This window comes from Pristiophorus japonicus, chromosome 5 (genome assembly GCF_044704955.1).
Source record: "Pristiophorus japonicus isolate sPriJap1 chromosome 5, sPriJap1.hap1, whole genome shotgun sequence".
NCBI lineage: Eukaryota > Metazoa > Chordata > Chondrichthyes > Pristiophoridae > Pristiophorus > Pristiophorus japonicus.
The window spans coordinates 173,171,959-173,188,402 of NC_091981.1; the positions used below are offsets into that span (position 1 = coordinate 173,171,959).

Below are 16,444 nucleotides of genomic sequence, written 5' to 3' on the forward strand. Positions count from 1 at the left end.
CCAGGTTTATGTGCATACCTAAACCCAGAACTTGCGGGAACCCTATGGGCACGCGCGCATCTCGTGTGCGCCCGTGGGGAGAGTGAATTCAGGCCCATAGTCTTCAGGTGTCACAACACCTATTTTTAATGCTGTTTTTCAGCTGGCAGCTTATTGGTCTGTTTTTTATATTTTTTTCTTGATTGGCATATATGCTATTTGTAGGGGTAAAAAAGCAGACTTCTCTCCTTCAAGGTGGACTAATTGGTATAGTTAATCGACACCTCGCCCTTCTCCTGTTGTATAACGACCACAGAAGTGAACACACGAAATCCCAGGTTCAACCAGCTTTTATTTCGAGCAATTGCAAGGGAACATTCAGTCGTGGAACCTCCAAAATACAAGAGTTTTCAAGCATAATTTATACAGGTTTTGGAGAGGAGCTATCTTCCTACAAAATTATCGATAGGTCTATTGTTATCAGCAAAGTTACATTGATTTGTCAACTTTTATCCGACGGGCTCTGAGTGGTACATGCAACTGTCCATCGCTCCTCATTGTTTTGTTCCATATTGCCCTTTATCCCAGTCTATCCAACACCTCGGATAGTTTGTACTAGCTTCTTTATCTCTTCCTCAGGAACTTTTAAACTGTTGATTTCAGCTGTTTAAGTGTTCCTAAGGTTAAGCTATGGTTTAAAGTGCATAACTGTGCTATACCTATACAAGCAAGTGTTACATACATAGGCACTTTATAAGTTTGCTACCTTCAGCATAATTCTGACACCCTATTTGCAACCTTACAATTTATCCCTTACACTATTTAATGTCTAACTTCACACATCCATAATGACACTCACCTCTGACATCCCTGTTGATTACCAATGGGAGTCTTCTGACCTCTGCAGTTAACTCAGCTAGAGTTGAATGGAAAAAAAGTGAGGAAAATCCTCTAGGTATTACATATATGCCAATCATCACTATTCAATTCTGACAGTCAGCATTTTGGAATCCCTGTTAATGTGTCAGTGTTTGCGTCCAAAAATCAGCATACGCGGAGTCCCTTCTCCTCAAGCCTGCTCCAGCCCAAGCCTGATTGCTAATGTTGTGCCCTTGTCTACACAATGCTGCACCTAGTCCCTCCATACCCCTCCCCATCTCTAATCTGCTCCAACCCCACAATCCCGAGATATCTGCGCTGCTCTAATTCTGCCCTATTCAGCATCCCTGATTATAATCGCTCAACCATTGGTGGCTGTGTCTTCTATTGTCTAGGCCCTAAGCTCTGGAATTCCCTGCCTAAACCTCTCCGCCTCACTATCTATCTTTCATCCTTTAATATGCTCCTTGATCATCTGCCCTAATTTCTCATGTGGCTCGGTATCAAATGTTTTTGTCTTATAAATCCTCATGTGAAGCGCTTTGGGACATTTTACTCCATTAAAGATACTATATAAATATAGGTTGTTGTTGTAGTGTTTATTAAAGGAATTCAAGCTGCGGTATACTGCAGGTGAGAATTCTTGCAAGAACAGGAATTTCCACCGGCAATATAGAAAATTCAAAATCAATGCTATTATTGCCAATAGCATGTTGGCCTTCGTGGCTGGGGGGTTTGGTTGTAGGAGCAGGGAGGTCTTGCTGCAGTTGTGCACGGCCTTGGTGGGGCCTCACCTAGGGTGTTGTGTTCAGTTTTGGTCTCCTGATCTGAGGAGGGACGTTCTTGCTGTTGCGGGGGTGCGGCGAGGGTTCAGCAGACTGATTCCTGGGATGGCAGGACTGGCATGTGGGGCGAGGCTGGATCGGCTGAGCCTGTATTCGCTGGGGTTTGGAAGAATGAGACATGTGGAATTCTGACGGGACTGGACAGGTTGGATGCGGGAGGAGTGTTCCCGATTTTGGGGAGGTCCGGAGCCAGGGGTCACGGTCTGGGGATGGGGGGTGGGCCATTTGGGACCGGGATGGGGAGAAACTTCTTCACTCAGAGTTGTTGACCTGTGGAGTTCTCTAGCGCAGAGTTGTTGATGCCAGTTCGTTGGATGTGTTCGGTAGGGAGTTGGATGTGGCCCTTGCGGCTGGGGGGAACGGGGGTATGGAGAGAAAGCAGGAAAGGGGTACTGAGGTGAATGATCAGCCATAATCTTAGTGAATGGTGGTGCAGGCTCGAGAGCCGAATGGCCTACTCCTGCACCTATTTTCCATGTTTCTAAGAGCAACTTAGAACAGGGAGGACCCTGACATAGGTACAAATGGGACTGATAGAAAGAGGAAATGGATAGCAATATAGGGGAGCAGAAAGGGGAACAATAAAGGGAACATTAAAAAGAGGGAAATTGATGGCAATGAAGGGAAGGGGTTAGAAGCTGGGAATGGTATTCCAGGGTGTGAGAGAAAGAATACCAGCGTTAAGTCAGAGGATAGGAAAGGAGTTTCAACATGAACTAGGGGCAAGGAAGAGGAGTGCCAACCTGAACTGGGAGAGCTGGAAGAGACTGTTTCTGTGAAATTGTGAGGAGTTGGATAAGGTATAGTGTCCCTGTGAATTAAGTTGAGGGATATGGGGTTGAGGGGTATGGCAGTGTAGTAGTTATTTAACTGGAATAGTAACCCAGAAGCCTGGGCTAATAATAGAAAGTTGGTTCAATTCCCATTATGATAGTTTGAGAATTTGAATTCAGTTTTTAAAATCTGATGATAAAAGGAAGCTGGTGTCAAAAAAAGGTGAGCACGAAGTGGTTATTTTGTTGTAAAAACCCAACTGGTTCACTCATGTCTTTTAGGAAAGGAAATCTGCTGTCCTTACCCAGTCTGGCCTACACATGAATCCAGTCCCAACACGGTTGACTCTTAACTGCTCTCTTAAGTGGCCACTCAGTTGTATGAAACTGCTAATCAGTGACTGAAGACAACTACAGCTACCACCTTCTCAGGGCAACTAGGGTTGGGCAATAAATGCCATTCTTGCCAACGACATCCATATGCCAAGAATTCATTTTCTTTGAAAGATATTTTGTTTTAGAGACGTGATGATCTGGTTGGTCTGTTGAAAAACCAAAGGTCATATTTTCTTTTTAAACGATTAGATACTTTTTAATTGTGAAATATAAACCTACTAAAATTAACCAGAATGCCAAGCTTTAAATATAAAAATGATTTTGTTTCCAGGAAACATTGCCCTGGACCTGACAGAAATGCATCGTTTCCAACATTTGGATTTCACCGTAGGCTTTCATACACTTTTAACGTTTTTTTTTATCCCCTCCAACATGTGAAACATTTTCTCAACCAGTTACAAAACCTCTGTCACTGCGTGTTTTCAAATCATAAACTTACACATCAGATCCATTCTTGCTGGCTGCAGTCAGCTGTAATGGCTGTTTTCTCAGTGTCTGCAGCTCCTGCGATGATGTCACTCCTACGGGTGCATTCTCACCCCGCGCCTCTTGTTGCTCTCCGCGGACAGCGCCCCCTGCGACCGGTACTGCGCTGACTATCTCCGTTTGAATAGTGGGCACGTTGTGAGTGAGGCGCATGCGCAATAGGCGGGGCCGGAGTTGGACGGCAAGAGGCCCAGACTTTCCGGTTGATTTTCGGTCAGTTTTCCCCTCCCTCGGTCTGTGGTGGGCTCGGGTTTTGTCCGCTCAAGCCGAGAGCAGGCCCGGAGCCTTGGCTGTTTGCGGAACGATGTGAACGACAGCTGCAAAGAGAGGATGGCAGCGCCAAGGACGGGAGAGCCGGCAGGTACTGTACCAGGGACCCGGGCCGAGTTGGGTCGAGCCGGGCTAGGCCAAGCGCACCGTCACTCGGTACCGTCTCTATTCGCTGCCTGAGGGCGGTTTATCGAGCGGTTGTGGGTGAGGCGCTTAAAGATGTCGTCATGTGAAGGAGCTTAATAGCAGATTTGGATCGTTAAACAACTTCTTGAAAAGAGAAGGCTGAGAGATGACCTAATAGAGGTCTTTAGCATTTTGATGGGGTGGATAAGTTGTTTCTACTTGTGAATGATCCAAAATTATGGGCCATAAACATAAGAGAATCACTAATAAATCCAATGCCTAATTCAGCAGAAACTTTACCCAAAGAGCTACCACATAGAGTGTAGAGGTGAATAGTATAGGTGTATTTAAGGGGAAGCCAGATAAGTACATGAGGGAGAAAGGAGTAGGAAGGATATGTTGATAGCATTAGGTGGGAGGAAGCTAATGTGGAGCATAAACATATGGGCTGAATGGAATGTTTCTGTGCTGTGAATTCTACATAATATGTAAATTTTAAATGCATTGAAACGAATAGCGCGAGCTGGTACAGGTCCAGGTGAGGATTTCTGACCATGGTATGAATGGTGGAGTCGCAGATCACCTGTTCACACTAGATGTCTTTGTAAACATGAATACTCTTTGCACAGTGTACATCAGTATAGAATTGTGCTACTATCAAATACTATTTGCTAATCCATGTATCAAAGTCGATGTAAATTTAGCTTCAAGCTTCTCTTTTTTTTTTCTTCTTAGGCAGTCCCTTGGAGTCGAGGATGACTTGCTTCCACACTAAAAATGAGTTCTCGGGTGACTGATGAGTCCAATGCGGGACCTACAGTCTCTGTCACAGGTGGGGCTGATGGTGGTTGAAGGAACAGGTGGGTGGGGTGCTTGGGTTGCCATGCATACCTTGCGCTGTCTATAATTGGCTTCAGCTTGTTCCCGGCGAAGAGACTTGTTCGGCATCTTCTCTGATGCTTTTCCTCCACTTCGAGCAGTCTTGGGCCAGGGATTCCCAGGTGTCGGTGGGGATGTTGCACTTTTTCAAGGAGGCTTTGAGAGTATCCTTGAAGCGTTTCCTCTGCTGACCTGGGGCTCGCTTGCCGTGTCGAAGTTCTGAGTAGAGTGCTTGTTTTGGGAGTCTCGTGTCGAGCATGAGGACGATGTGGCCCATCCAACGGAGCTGATGGAGTGTGGTCAATGCTTGGATGTTGGCCTGAGTAAGAATGTGGGGTGCCTATCCCGCCAATGGATTTGCAGGATCTTGCGGAGGCAGTGTTGGTGGTACTTCTCCAGTGTTTTGAGGTGCCTGCTGTACGTAGTCTATGTCTGAACCATATAGGAGGGCGGGTATTACGTTTGCTCTTCAGGTGCTAGTGGTGCTAGCACTATAGATACAAGAAAAATAATTGTAGAGGAAATGTATTGCCTTGCTATTTAAAAAATGTCCATGAATATACAATGTTTTATTCCAAGTTCAGGGGACCAATCCTAGTTCAATGAGGAGTGCAGAAGAGCAGCACCAGGCATACCTAAAAAATGATATACCAACCTGGGGAAGCTGCAACACAGGACTACATGCATGCTAAACAGTGAAAGCAGCATGCTATAAACAGAGCTAAGTGACCCCACAATCAATGGATCAGATCAAACCTCTCCAGTCCTGCCACATCCAATCATGGATGGTGTTGGACAATTAAACAACTAATGGGAGGAGGAGGCTCCCCAATCTCAATGATGGTGTAGCCCAGCACGCAAGTGGAAAAGACAACGCTGAAGCGTTTGCAATCAATCATCTTCAGCCAGAAGTGCTGAGTGGATGATCCATTCAGCCTCCTCCTGAGGGTCCCACCATCACAGAAGCCAACTTTCAGCCAATTGGATTCACTCCACGTGCTGTTAAGAAACGGCTGAGTGCACTGGATACAGCAAAGGCTATGGGACCCGACAACATCCCGGCTGCTGTGCTGAAGACTTGTGCTCCAGGACTAGCCCCGCCTCTGGCCAAGCTGTTCCAGTACAGTTACAACACTGGCATCTACCTGACAATGTGGAAAACTGCCCAGGTATGTCCTGTCCCCAAAATTGGCCAATTACTGCCCCATCAGTCTACTCTATCCAGCAAGTGATGGAAGGAGTCATCACCAGTGCTATCAAGCAGCACTTAGTGACGAATAACATGCTGAGTTTGGGTCTGCCAGGACCACTCGGCTCCAGGTCTCATTACAGCCTTGGTCCAAGCATGGACAAAAGAGCTGAATTCCAGAGTGGGGTGAGAGTAAATGCCTTTGACATCAAGGCAGCATTTGACCAAGTGTGACATCAAAGAGCCCTGGTAATATTGAAGTCAATGGAAATCGGGGGGAGGGAGGGGGGAATTCCACACTGGCTGGAGTCATACCTAGCACAAAGAAAGGTCGTTGTTGGAGTTCAATCATCCCAGCCCCAGGACATCGCTGCAGGAGTTCTTCAGGGCAGTGTCCTAGGCCCAACCATCTTCAGCTGCTTCATAATGACCTTCCCTCCATCATAAGGTCAGAAGTGGGGATGTTCGCCGATTACTGCAGTGTTCAGTTCCATTCATAACTCCTCAGATAATGAAGCAGTCCATGCCCACATACAGCAAAGACCTGGACAACATTCCGGCTTGGGCTGATACATGGCAAGTAACATTCGTGCCACACAAGTGCCAGTCAATGACTATGTCCAACAAGCAAGAGTCTAATCACCTCCCCTTGATATTCAATGGCATTACCATCGCCAAATCCCCCACCATCAGCATCCTGGGAGTCACCATTGACCAGAAACTTAACTGGACCAGTCGCATAAATACTACGGCAACAAGAGCAGGTCGGAGGCTGGATATTCGGTGCTGAGTGTCTCACCTCCTGACTCCCCAAAGCCTTTCCACCATCTACAAGGCACAAGTCAGGAATGTGATGGAATACTCTATATGCCTGGATGAGTGCAGCTCCAACAACACATAGGAAGCACGACACCATCCAGAACAAAGTAGCCAGCTTGATTGGCATCCCAACCACCACCTTCAACATTCCCTCCCTCTGCCACCGGTGCACTGTGGCTGCAGTGTGTACCATTTTATAAGATGCACTACAGCAAACCGCCATGGCTTCTTTGGCAGCATCTCCAAACCCGCGATCACTACCACCTAGAGGGTAAGGGCAGCAGGTGCATGGGAGCGCCATCACCTGCAAGTTCCCCTCCAATTTACACACCATCCTGACTTGGAAATATATCGGCGTTCCTTCATTGTCGCTAGGTCAAAATCCTGGAACTCCCTCCCTAACAGCACTGTGGGAGTATTTTCACCATAAGGATTGCAGCAGTTCAAGAAGGCGGCTCACCATTACCTTCTCGAGGGCAATTAGGGATGGGCAATAAATGCTGGCCTTGCCAGCGACTCCCACATCCCGGAACAAATTTTTTTTTAAGTTTACAAGTTGCAAGCATAAGCCACTCGTGTTTTATTCTCTTGGCATAATGTTTTTTTACACCAGTCACTTTCACTTCTCGAACTTATATTTAATGCAGTGAAAAGTCTCTGGGCACTTATAAGAAGCGGAAGTATGAACACTGAGCAGGTATTAGCAGATTTAATCAAAGGCGTAGTGGACAAGGTAGGTTTTCAGGAGTCTTTTAAAATTGGGAAGAGCTGTCGCAAGAATGAACGTTTAGGAAGAGTTCCAGAGTGCAGAAATGTAAGTGCGAAAGACTCTGCTACTGATGCTGGACTAGAGGGATGGGATACACTCATTTAATCCAGGGTCAGAAGAATGCAGGGAACTATCTCGAGCATAAAACTGGAAGATAGCAGGGTAAAGCTGTGATGGAATTTGTAAATGAATATTTGAAGTCAATGTGGTGGGGGAAGGGAGCCAATGGAGGGTTGAGTGGATGGAGTAATAGATGAGTGGGACTTATTATGAGATGGGATGTAGGTAATGGAGTTTTAAACAAGCTGGAGTTTATGTGGCATGGAGCTTTAGAAGGCAGTGAAAAGAGAATTGGAGAAGTTGAACATGGAGGTAATGAAGGCATCGATGAGTGTTTCAGTGGGGTTAGATATGGACACTGGTGGAAGATGTTATAGGTGAAAACAGGCAGTTTTGGTGATTTTAAAAGCTGAGGTTTAATGTTCAGCTTGGGTTCAAACAGTAGTCTGAGGTTACGCACCATCAGGTACAGCTGGAGTGAGCAACTGGGGAAGGGGATGGATTCGAGGCTGGAATATGGAGGTTTGGGTGAAGCTGAGCAAGATGGTATCAGCCTTGCCAGTATTAAGCTAGAGAAAGTTATGGTTTACTCATGACTTGATGTTGGACAAGAAGTCATACAGCAAAGTAACACTCATTAAATCGAGGGTGGTGGATGAGGGGTAAGATCTATACCTCCTTACTGGATTATAGCAATGTACATTTTGGACAGATTTCATATAATCTGTTTTCTCAACCACCAAACTGGAAAATGATTCCTGTATGCAAACGGTTGATACCTGCAATTCAGGCCAAAGCAAATAACTTAGTGATGAAGCATGCATTGTCTCTCAAAACCAGTATAATTTCAAGTCACGATATAAAAAATATTGTGTGCACCACTTCACCTTTAGAGAAATTAAAATCCTCATAGGCAGGTAAATAGTTCTTTAAATAGAATTTATAAATATACGATAGCTAGCTTTAACGAATAATCTATTCTTAAGGTAACTTAGGAATTGCTCGACAAAAAAAGACCACGTTCTATATCTTGGTCATCGCATGATACCACGATAATGGAGTTATTGACGGATGATCACAATCAACCTCTATCAATTAATCTACAACTGACATGAAGTGGGCGAGGAAATTCTCAGTGGTGGAAAGTTTTGGGAACCAGAAGTCCAAAGTTACTGGTTTCTCATTGGTGACAATTAACTGTTGATAGCTACTTGGGTGTGGTACCAAAGTTTAACCATACCTCTGCGAGAAGAGAGGGAAATTGGTGGAGAAAATTGTTTATACATTTTAAAAAAAATAGGATTACCTTCTTGTGAACCATTTGAGAGTTTACAAGGTATTTCCTGGCAATGACTGTAGCTTATTATTCAAGCAAAGTACTCCACATTAATATATATCAAAGAGCAGTGATCCTAATACCGATGCCTGGGAAACACCACTTTATACATCCCTCCAGTCTGGAGAACCACTACTCTCTGCTTTCTGTCCCTTAGCCAATTTTATATCCACACTGCCACTGTTCCTTTAATCCCATGGGCTTCAATTTTGCAAACAAATATTACTGCTATATTCAGATGGTGGTTGCAAACCTCTCTAGCTCTGTTTTTATTTTGAAATCATCTGAACTGCTGAGGTTTTTTTCCATTATTCTTAGATTATTAATGGTAATATTGTTTACATTTTATTAAGCGGTGGTAGAAAAGAGAACATTTTTAGACGCATTTTTCCAGCAGCTCATGAATCTCCCAATTTTTATGAATCTGTATTCAACAGGCGGACTGGAGCTTAATCCAGATGCTGCAGATTTCATTCCTCGGGAAATGCAGGAAACCCAAAAAAACAAGAAGCCAGAGGATTTTACCAGGAACAATAATACAAATCTACCATCATCGAGGCAGCAGCCATTTCGTAGCTATCGCTGTGGTTTGACACACAAAAGAGAATATTATCAGCAGTCAAGGAATCATTATGAGCAAGACCCCACCCCTAATCCCAGGACAGGCAGTGAGGGACACAGGACTAGCCAAAATAAAGCAGGTATGCATAGCTTCCAAAATCAGCGGCGTCACCGAATAAGAGAAGACAAGTCCTGTTCTGGAGAAACGTGGCTTGCTGAAGAGTCACAGCAGGAACCTGTTGGAAACTTTGTGCAACCAAGCTTATTAGAAAAAGATTTGGTGAAAGATGTACAGAAAGATACAATGGAGGCAGGGGCAGAATCTATGGGACACAGAAAGATTCACAATTTAGAACAAGAAAGTTGGCGAGCACCAGAAAGTAGAGGAGGAGCTAAACCAAAGAAAATTAACCTGTATGTGCATAAACCTGGTCGAGGAATGGCTAGCCAAGGAAGACTGGCCTTTGAAAAAGACAATAGAACGTTTGGAAAGAAAGCCAATGAAATGACTGAAAACATGAGCCCACCAGAAGCTGGTGAAACAGAAACACTTAATGAGCCTCCTGGAATGGATAAGAATGGTGAAAAATACAACGATGAGTCACAGAGAAAGTTTCCTAAAAGTAAAACTAGTCCGAGAGGATTGACCTGGGGTAAAGAGTACTCTGACGATGAAGTGTACAGAAGTCCGAATGCAGACAATGTTAGGATAGGCTCCAGTTTCTCCATGACTGCTTCAGAATTGGATACAAAGGCTGATCTAAATGGGGAGAGAGCGAATCCCAAATTGCGGGACCGGTTGAGTCACCGAACACACACGTGGAAAGTGAGTGAAGTAGAAAGGAGAAGAAAACGACCACAAGATCTGCAAAAGAAATCCTTTGATTCAGGAAGGAAGACATTTTGGAAAAAACAGATGGAAGTACACAAGAGCAAGGAGACTCACACAGGTTAGTTTATTAAATCTCATTGATTAAAACTTACTGATTTAAAAAAATATGTTACAAATAGTTGAAGTAAGAAAGTTGCTATATTGTGGAAAGTGCTTGAATTCCACCTGTTGTAGTACTTTGGGACATGTTAAACCCTTTCACCTCGCCCTCCCTCAATCCCAGCAGAATTATACAAATATGCCATTCAAATTGCTTCCAGTGCCATTCAGAAATGAAGGATAATGTAAGTTGTAAAATCAATAAGTTGTTGAGTTAGAATAATATGTATCTTTGTTTTCAGTTTCCTCAAAGTGGCTTGTGGAACAGGTGAAATAGAGCTTTTAAAATTTGAGGATGTGTTAAACCCTTAAGATTTGCTAAATTATTTTAGGAAATGTCACTATGCTGAAGGAACCTTAGTCGTCATCAGTATCTCGGAGTTAAGCAGCCATTTATCACTGGGACAGGTCATAGTTTGGCATTTTTTCTGATCATGCATCGTGACAAATATTCACAAGCTTGGTGAAATGGACAGACACATGGCATATGAAATTTAGCGCAGAGAAGTATGAAGTGATTTATTTTGATAGGAAGAATAAGAGACAATATAAACAAAGTTATATAATTTTAAAGGGGATGCATGAACAGAGAAACCTGAGGTGTATGTAGAGTGCAGAATAGATTGACTGGAATGATACCAGGGATAAGAACATAAGAAATAGGAGCAGGAGTCGGCCATTTGGCCCATCGAGCTTGCTCCGCCATTCAATAAGACCATGGCTGATCTGATCATGGACTCGGCTCCACCTCCCTGCCCGCTCCCCGTAACCCTTTACTCCCTTATCACTCAAAAATCTGTCTATCTCCGCCTGAAATATATTCAATGTCCCAGCCTCCACAACTCTCTGTGGGCAGAGAATTCCATAGATTTACAACCCTCAGAAGAAATTCTTCCTCATCTCAATTTTAAATGGGTGGCCCCTTATTCGAAGACTATGTCCCCTAGTTTTAGTTTCCCCTATGAGTAGAAATAGCCTTTCTGCATCCACCTTGTCGAGCCCCTCATTATCTTTATATGTTTCGATAAGATCACCTCTCATTCTTCTGAACTCCAATGAGTATAGGCCCAACCTACTCAACCTATCTTCATAAGTCAACGCCCCCCGCCCCCCCCCCCCCATTTCTGGAATCAACCTAGTGAACCTTCTCTGAACAGCCTCCAGTGCAAGTATATCCTTCCTTAAATATGGAAACCAAAACTGTACGCAGTACTCCAGATGTGGCCTTACCAATACCCTGTACAGTTGTAGCAGGACTTCTCTGCTTTTATACTCTCTTCCCCTTGCAATAAAGGTCAACATTCCATTTGCCTTCCTGATTACTTGCTGTACCTGTATACTAACCTTTCGTGTTTCATGCACAAGGGCCCCCAGGTCCCTCTGTACTGCAACACTTTGCAATTTTTCTCCATTTAAATTGTAATTTGCTTTTCTATTATTTCTGCCAAGTGGATAATCTCACATTTTCCCACATTATACTCCATCTGCCAGATTTTTGCCCACTCACTTAGCCTGACTATATCTCTCTGCAGATTTTTTGTATCCTCACAATTTGATTTCCCACCCATCTTTCTATCATCAGCAAACTTGGCTACATTACACTCTGTCCCTTCCTCCAAGTGATTAATATAGATTGTAAATAGTTGAGGACCCAGCACCGATCCCTGTGGCAGCTCCGCTAGTCACTGTTTGCCAACCGGAAAATGACCTATTTATCCCAACTCTCTCTGTTTTGTGTTAGTTAGCCAATTCTCTCTCCATGCTAATATGGCTGTGGGACTCCAGTTATGTGGAGAGACTGGAGAATCTGGGGTTGTTAACCTTCTCTGCTTGAAAGGAGAAGAGGATATTTGATAAAGGTGTTCAAAATCACAAATGGTTTTGATAAGAGTGAATAAGGAGAAACTTTGCAGTAGCAGAAGGGCTGGGAACCAGAGGACACAAGATTTAAAGTAATTGGCAAAAAAAGCAGGGGACAGGAGGAAACATTGTTTTACACAGCGAGTCATTGTGAACTGGAATGCACTGTCATAAGGAATGGTGGAAGCAGATTCAATAGTAATTTTCAAAAGGGAATTGGAGAAATACTTCAATGGGGAAAAACAATTGCAGGGCTATGGGGAAAAAGCGGGGGAGTGGGACTAATTGGATAGCTCTCCCAAAGAGCTGGCACAGGCACGATGTGCCGAATGGCCTCCTGCGCAGCAACATTTTATAACTGATTACATTCTTGTAGGATTCAGGGACTTCATCAATAACTAGTTTGAGACAACATAAATGGTAATACCTATCGCAGTAACTAGACGCATGCGCAGAAGCGAGAGTTAGAACAAGTATCACTGACTCCGCCCTCTCCCCCCAGCGCAATTACTACTTGCTCTTTTCTGCGCATGCGGCCAACACCACGTTGCCCCCCCGAGCAGCCTCCCGCATCCGCCGAGCCTCCCGCAGCCCTGAGCGGGCCCCGAGCCTCTGCAGTGCCGGGGAGGGAGAGCTTTCGGGGGGGGGGGGAGCACAAGAAGAGAGCGTGGGGGGGGAGGGAGAGAGAGAGAGAACTTGGGAGCGGGATGGTCAGAGAGAGAGAGAGCTGGGGGTTGGTGGAGGGCAGAGAGAAAGAGAGCCTGGGGGGGCAGAGAGAAAGAGAGCCTGGGTGGTCAGAGGGAGAGAGCTTGTGGGGGGGGGGGGGGGGCAGAGAGAGGCTGGGGAGGGGGGGGAGAAAGAGGTGGCTGGGGAGGAGGGGGAGAAAGAGGAGAGAGACACAGGTGGGAGGGAAGAGGGAGACACCGGTGGGGGGCAGAGAGAGCTGGGGGTTACGAGAGAGAGAGAGAGAGACACACACACACACACAGGTGGGGGGGGGGGGGGAAGAGGGCAGGGCAGAGAGACACAAAGGTGGGGGGGAGGGAAGAGAGAGACACGGGGTGTGGAGGAGGGGGCAGAGGGAGAGCTTTGGGGGTGGCACAGCGCTCGAGGGGGGGGGCGGTGGCAGAGAGCTTGGGGGGGAGGGGGGTGCAGAGAGAGGGGCTGCTGGGGGAGCGGGGGGCAGATTGAGAGAGAGAGGCTGCAGGGGAGGTGGAGAGTGAGAGACACGTGTGGGGGGAGGGGTATCGGAGGGGAGATAGGGAACTTGGAGAAGACGGATCATCTTCCTACCCCCTGGTGCATGCAAGCTCGGTGCATGTGTTACAAGGGAGTTCGTTGGGGTGGATGAAACCCAGAAGTCACAACACTCTCTATTCACTTCATAGCTAGCAAACATGTTAACAATCCGCACACAATGCCCCATCTATTGTGGGGGGGGTGGGGTAAGATCATGCGCTTGGTAAGGATCTTCAGCTGGCAGAGGGATGCACTTGTGTTGGGGTAATGGACTTTGCCTGTGGGAGGAAGCACACGTGCTGGAGTAAGGGACTTCAGCTGTGGGAGACAACACACATGCTGGGGTAAGGGACTTCGGCTGTGGGAGACAACACACATGCTGGGGTAAGGGACTTCGGCTGGAACTTGGTGGCTTTTGGGGAGATCTATCCTCTGGTTTCTGAAGTCACAATGGATCGAATTACAATTTGGAAATTCACTCAACTTGGGCTGGGCGGTTCCAGATACACATTCCAGAGGAACTTCAGGATGTGGCTTATCCTCCAAGGGGACCAATCAGAGAAACAGCTGCATTTCAGTTAGTACAAATGGACGCATCCAATACCTATACCGACTTAGTGGTCCAACATATCTTGGAAATCCAGATTTTGCACATGGAAAAGCTCGCCACTCTCCATAGCTAAATGTTCCCATTGTTCAACCAGTTAGAGCTGTTAGAACATGTCAGTTAGCTGACATTGTCTTTCAGAAGTAGGGGGTTCTTGGCATTGTTTTTTTAATATTTCTTCTGAGATGTGGGTGATGCTACATTTATTGCACATCCCTAGTTTTCATCAGGGTATTACGAGTGAACCATGTATTATGCAATTGGAGTCACATGTCGGCCAGACTGGGTAGTGGTGTCGGGTTCCCCTCCTTGAAGGAAATTAGTGTACCAGTTGGGTTTTTACAAATATCTGGCAGCTTTCATGGTTTTTTTTCTGGTGCCAGCCCACATTTCAGCAGATTCAATTGAATTAAATTTCTCAACTTGCATTCTGTGATATGAACTCACAACCTCCAGATTGCTAGTCCACTGCCATATGCGACTGTACCCCACTGTGTTTACATTTGTACAGGGTCCCTGCGCGCACAAGTGTGAAAACTACTGCAACTTGTACTGGTGGGACCAATTTGAGGTGCTAAATTAAGAGCATCTCATAAGCTATTTTTTGATACAGCGTTAAAATGTATTTGCTTAATTGTGTGATTATTTTATTACCCCCCCCCCCCCCCATTTTTATATTCATATTGATATCAATAAGCTGACTGATAACTTATCTATACCATTATATTGTTTAGCAGATAGAACTCATTGTAATATAGTATTCTAAAATCACTACTTTTTTGATCAGTAACTGTTTAGCTCTGTCTTCTAGACTGGTCCCCACTAACACTGCCCTAGTCTTTTCTTCAGCAGCCACTAGTATTACTTGGTCTAACTACCTGTTCCTTTTGTCAGGATTACTGATTGAACATCTTACAGCTGAGAAATATGAGTGTATGGTTTGCTGTGAGGTGATCCGTGTGATGGTACCTGTCTGGAGCTGTCAAAGCTGTTATCACGTGTTCCACTTGAATTGTATTAAGAAATGGGCAAGATCACCAGCTTCTCAGGCTGAAGGTTAGTTTGTTGCAGTTTTGTTTGCATGTAGCATTTGAATTCTGCTGCCTTGCTTGTTTTATAAACTATAATGCATACAGTTAATAATCATTCTCCCCCTCAGGAGATTAATTAGGGCAGGGTGTTTTACAGTGCAAATTGTAGATGATGTATTGGAAAAAGTATGGGCAACTCCAATATTGTCTTCTGACAATGGCAAATCCCATTTTACAAGTGTGCACATCTACCTGCAGTATAAGTTGCACCTGTAGGTGTCACTGTAAATGTCCATTTTTCTATTATAAATCTGTCCTGACTATAAAAGAAAGATTTGCATTCAAATCGTGCCTTTCATGACTTCGGGACATCCCAAAGCACCTTATAGCCAATGAAGTACTTTTTGAAGTGTAGTCACTGTTGTAATGTAGGAAACACAGCAGCCAGTTTGCACACTGCAAGCTCTCGCAAACAGCAATGTGATAATGACCAGATATTGTGTTTTAGCAATGTTGGTTAAGGGATAAATGTTGGCCAGGACACCAGGGAGTAAAAGTGCCATCAGATCTTTTATGTCCACCTGACAGGGCTTTGGTTTAGCATTTCATCTGCATGACGTCCTCTCCAGTAGTGCTGTATTCCTTCAATATCGGCCTCAATGACTTGAGTGTCAGCCTAGATTTTGTGCTCACAGATTTTGAATCTACAGCCTTCTGACTCAGGTTAGAGTGGTACCACTGAGTCATGGCTGACACAAGAACGGGACTTAATATCGTCAACTAATTTTACTGAATTGACCGACACTTCCAGACAATGGCCACCTGATGGATTTGCCATTTATCTTCCAACACAAGAACCAGCGGTCTTACTTTTCTAGAGTTCAGAAAGCTATCCCCCTGCCCTGCTCCTCTCCCTTTACAAACATCGGAAAAAATCAACTGTTCCATCGACCCTGTCCCATGTAGTCATGTTGCAATTAAGCATCAGACTTACAATGCTTCCACACAGCAGCAGCCATGTAATCTCCCAAGAAAGAGAAAAAACATTTTATTTAAACCCTAGGCCAATTCAAGGGGAAAAATTCTGGAAAATTCCTCTCCACCCCAAAGGTCCTCAAAACAGATTCCAGGAGACCACAGTCACCAAAATCCCACCTACCTTTTGTACGCAGTGATATCCGTCTCCAACAGAAGCTCGTCTGCAGTGAATCCGTACTTACAGCACAAGCCGGAAACTTGTCGCTAACCCTCTGCAAAATGAAAATCTGATCTATGCTTATATAGTGTCTTTGTTCTCAACTTTCTAATTCAAATAGTCTAATCCACACAGTCAAATCTGGTTTGTTTTA

At 44.9% G+C, this 16,444-nt stretch overlaps 1 protein-coding gene and 1 long non-coding RNA gene across 4 annotated transcripts in view; one reads left to right on the top strand and one right to left on the bottom strand.

The window, feature by feature from the left end:
* Positions 1-418: 418 nt before the first annotated feature.
* On the bottom strand, positions 419-3,391 carry LOC139263923 (uncharacterized). The gene is made up of 3 exons (XR_011593250.1): positions 3,312-3,391; positions 2,782-3,018; positions 419-895 (listed from the first exon to the last, which is right to left on the bottom strand). It is a non-coding gene; the product is annotated as an uncharacterized lncRNA (long non-coding RNA).
* A 129-nt stretch (positions 3,392-3,520) lies between these two features.
* The window catches only part of nfx1 (nuclear transcription factor, X-box binding 1), an 85,300-nt gene continuing 72,376 nt past the window's right edge, over positions 3,521-16,444 (top strand). For all 3 annotated transcript variants that reach the window (XM_070881093.1, XM_070881095.1, XM_070881094.1), the window contains exons 1-3: positions 3,521-3,719; positions 9,244-10,317; positions 14,959-15,120. In XM_070881093.1, the coding sequence (XP_070737194.1) occupies positions 3,689-3,719; positions 9,244-10,317; positions 14,959-15,120 (1,267 nt within the window). In that variant the 5' untranslated portion in view covers positions 3,521-3,688. The remainder of the gene's footprint in view (positions 3,720-9,243; positions 10,318-14,958; positions 15,121-16,444) is intronic.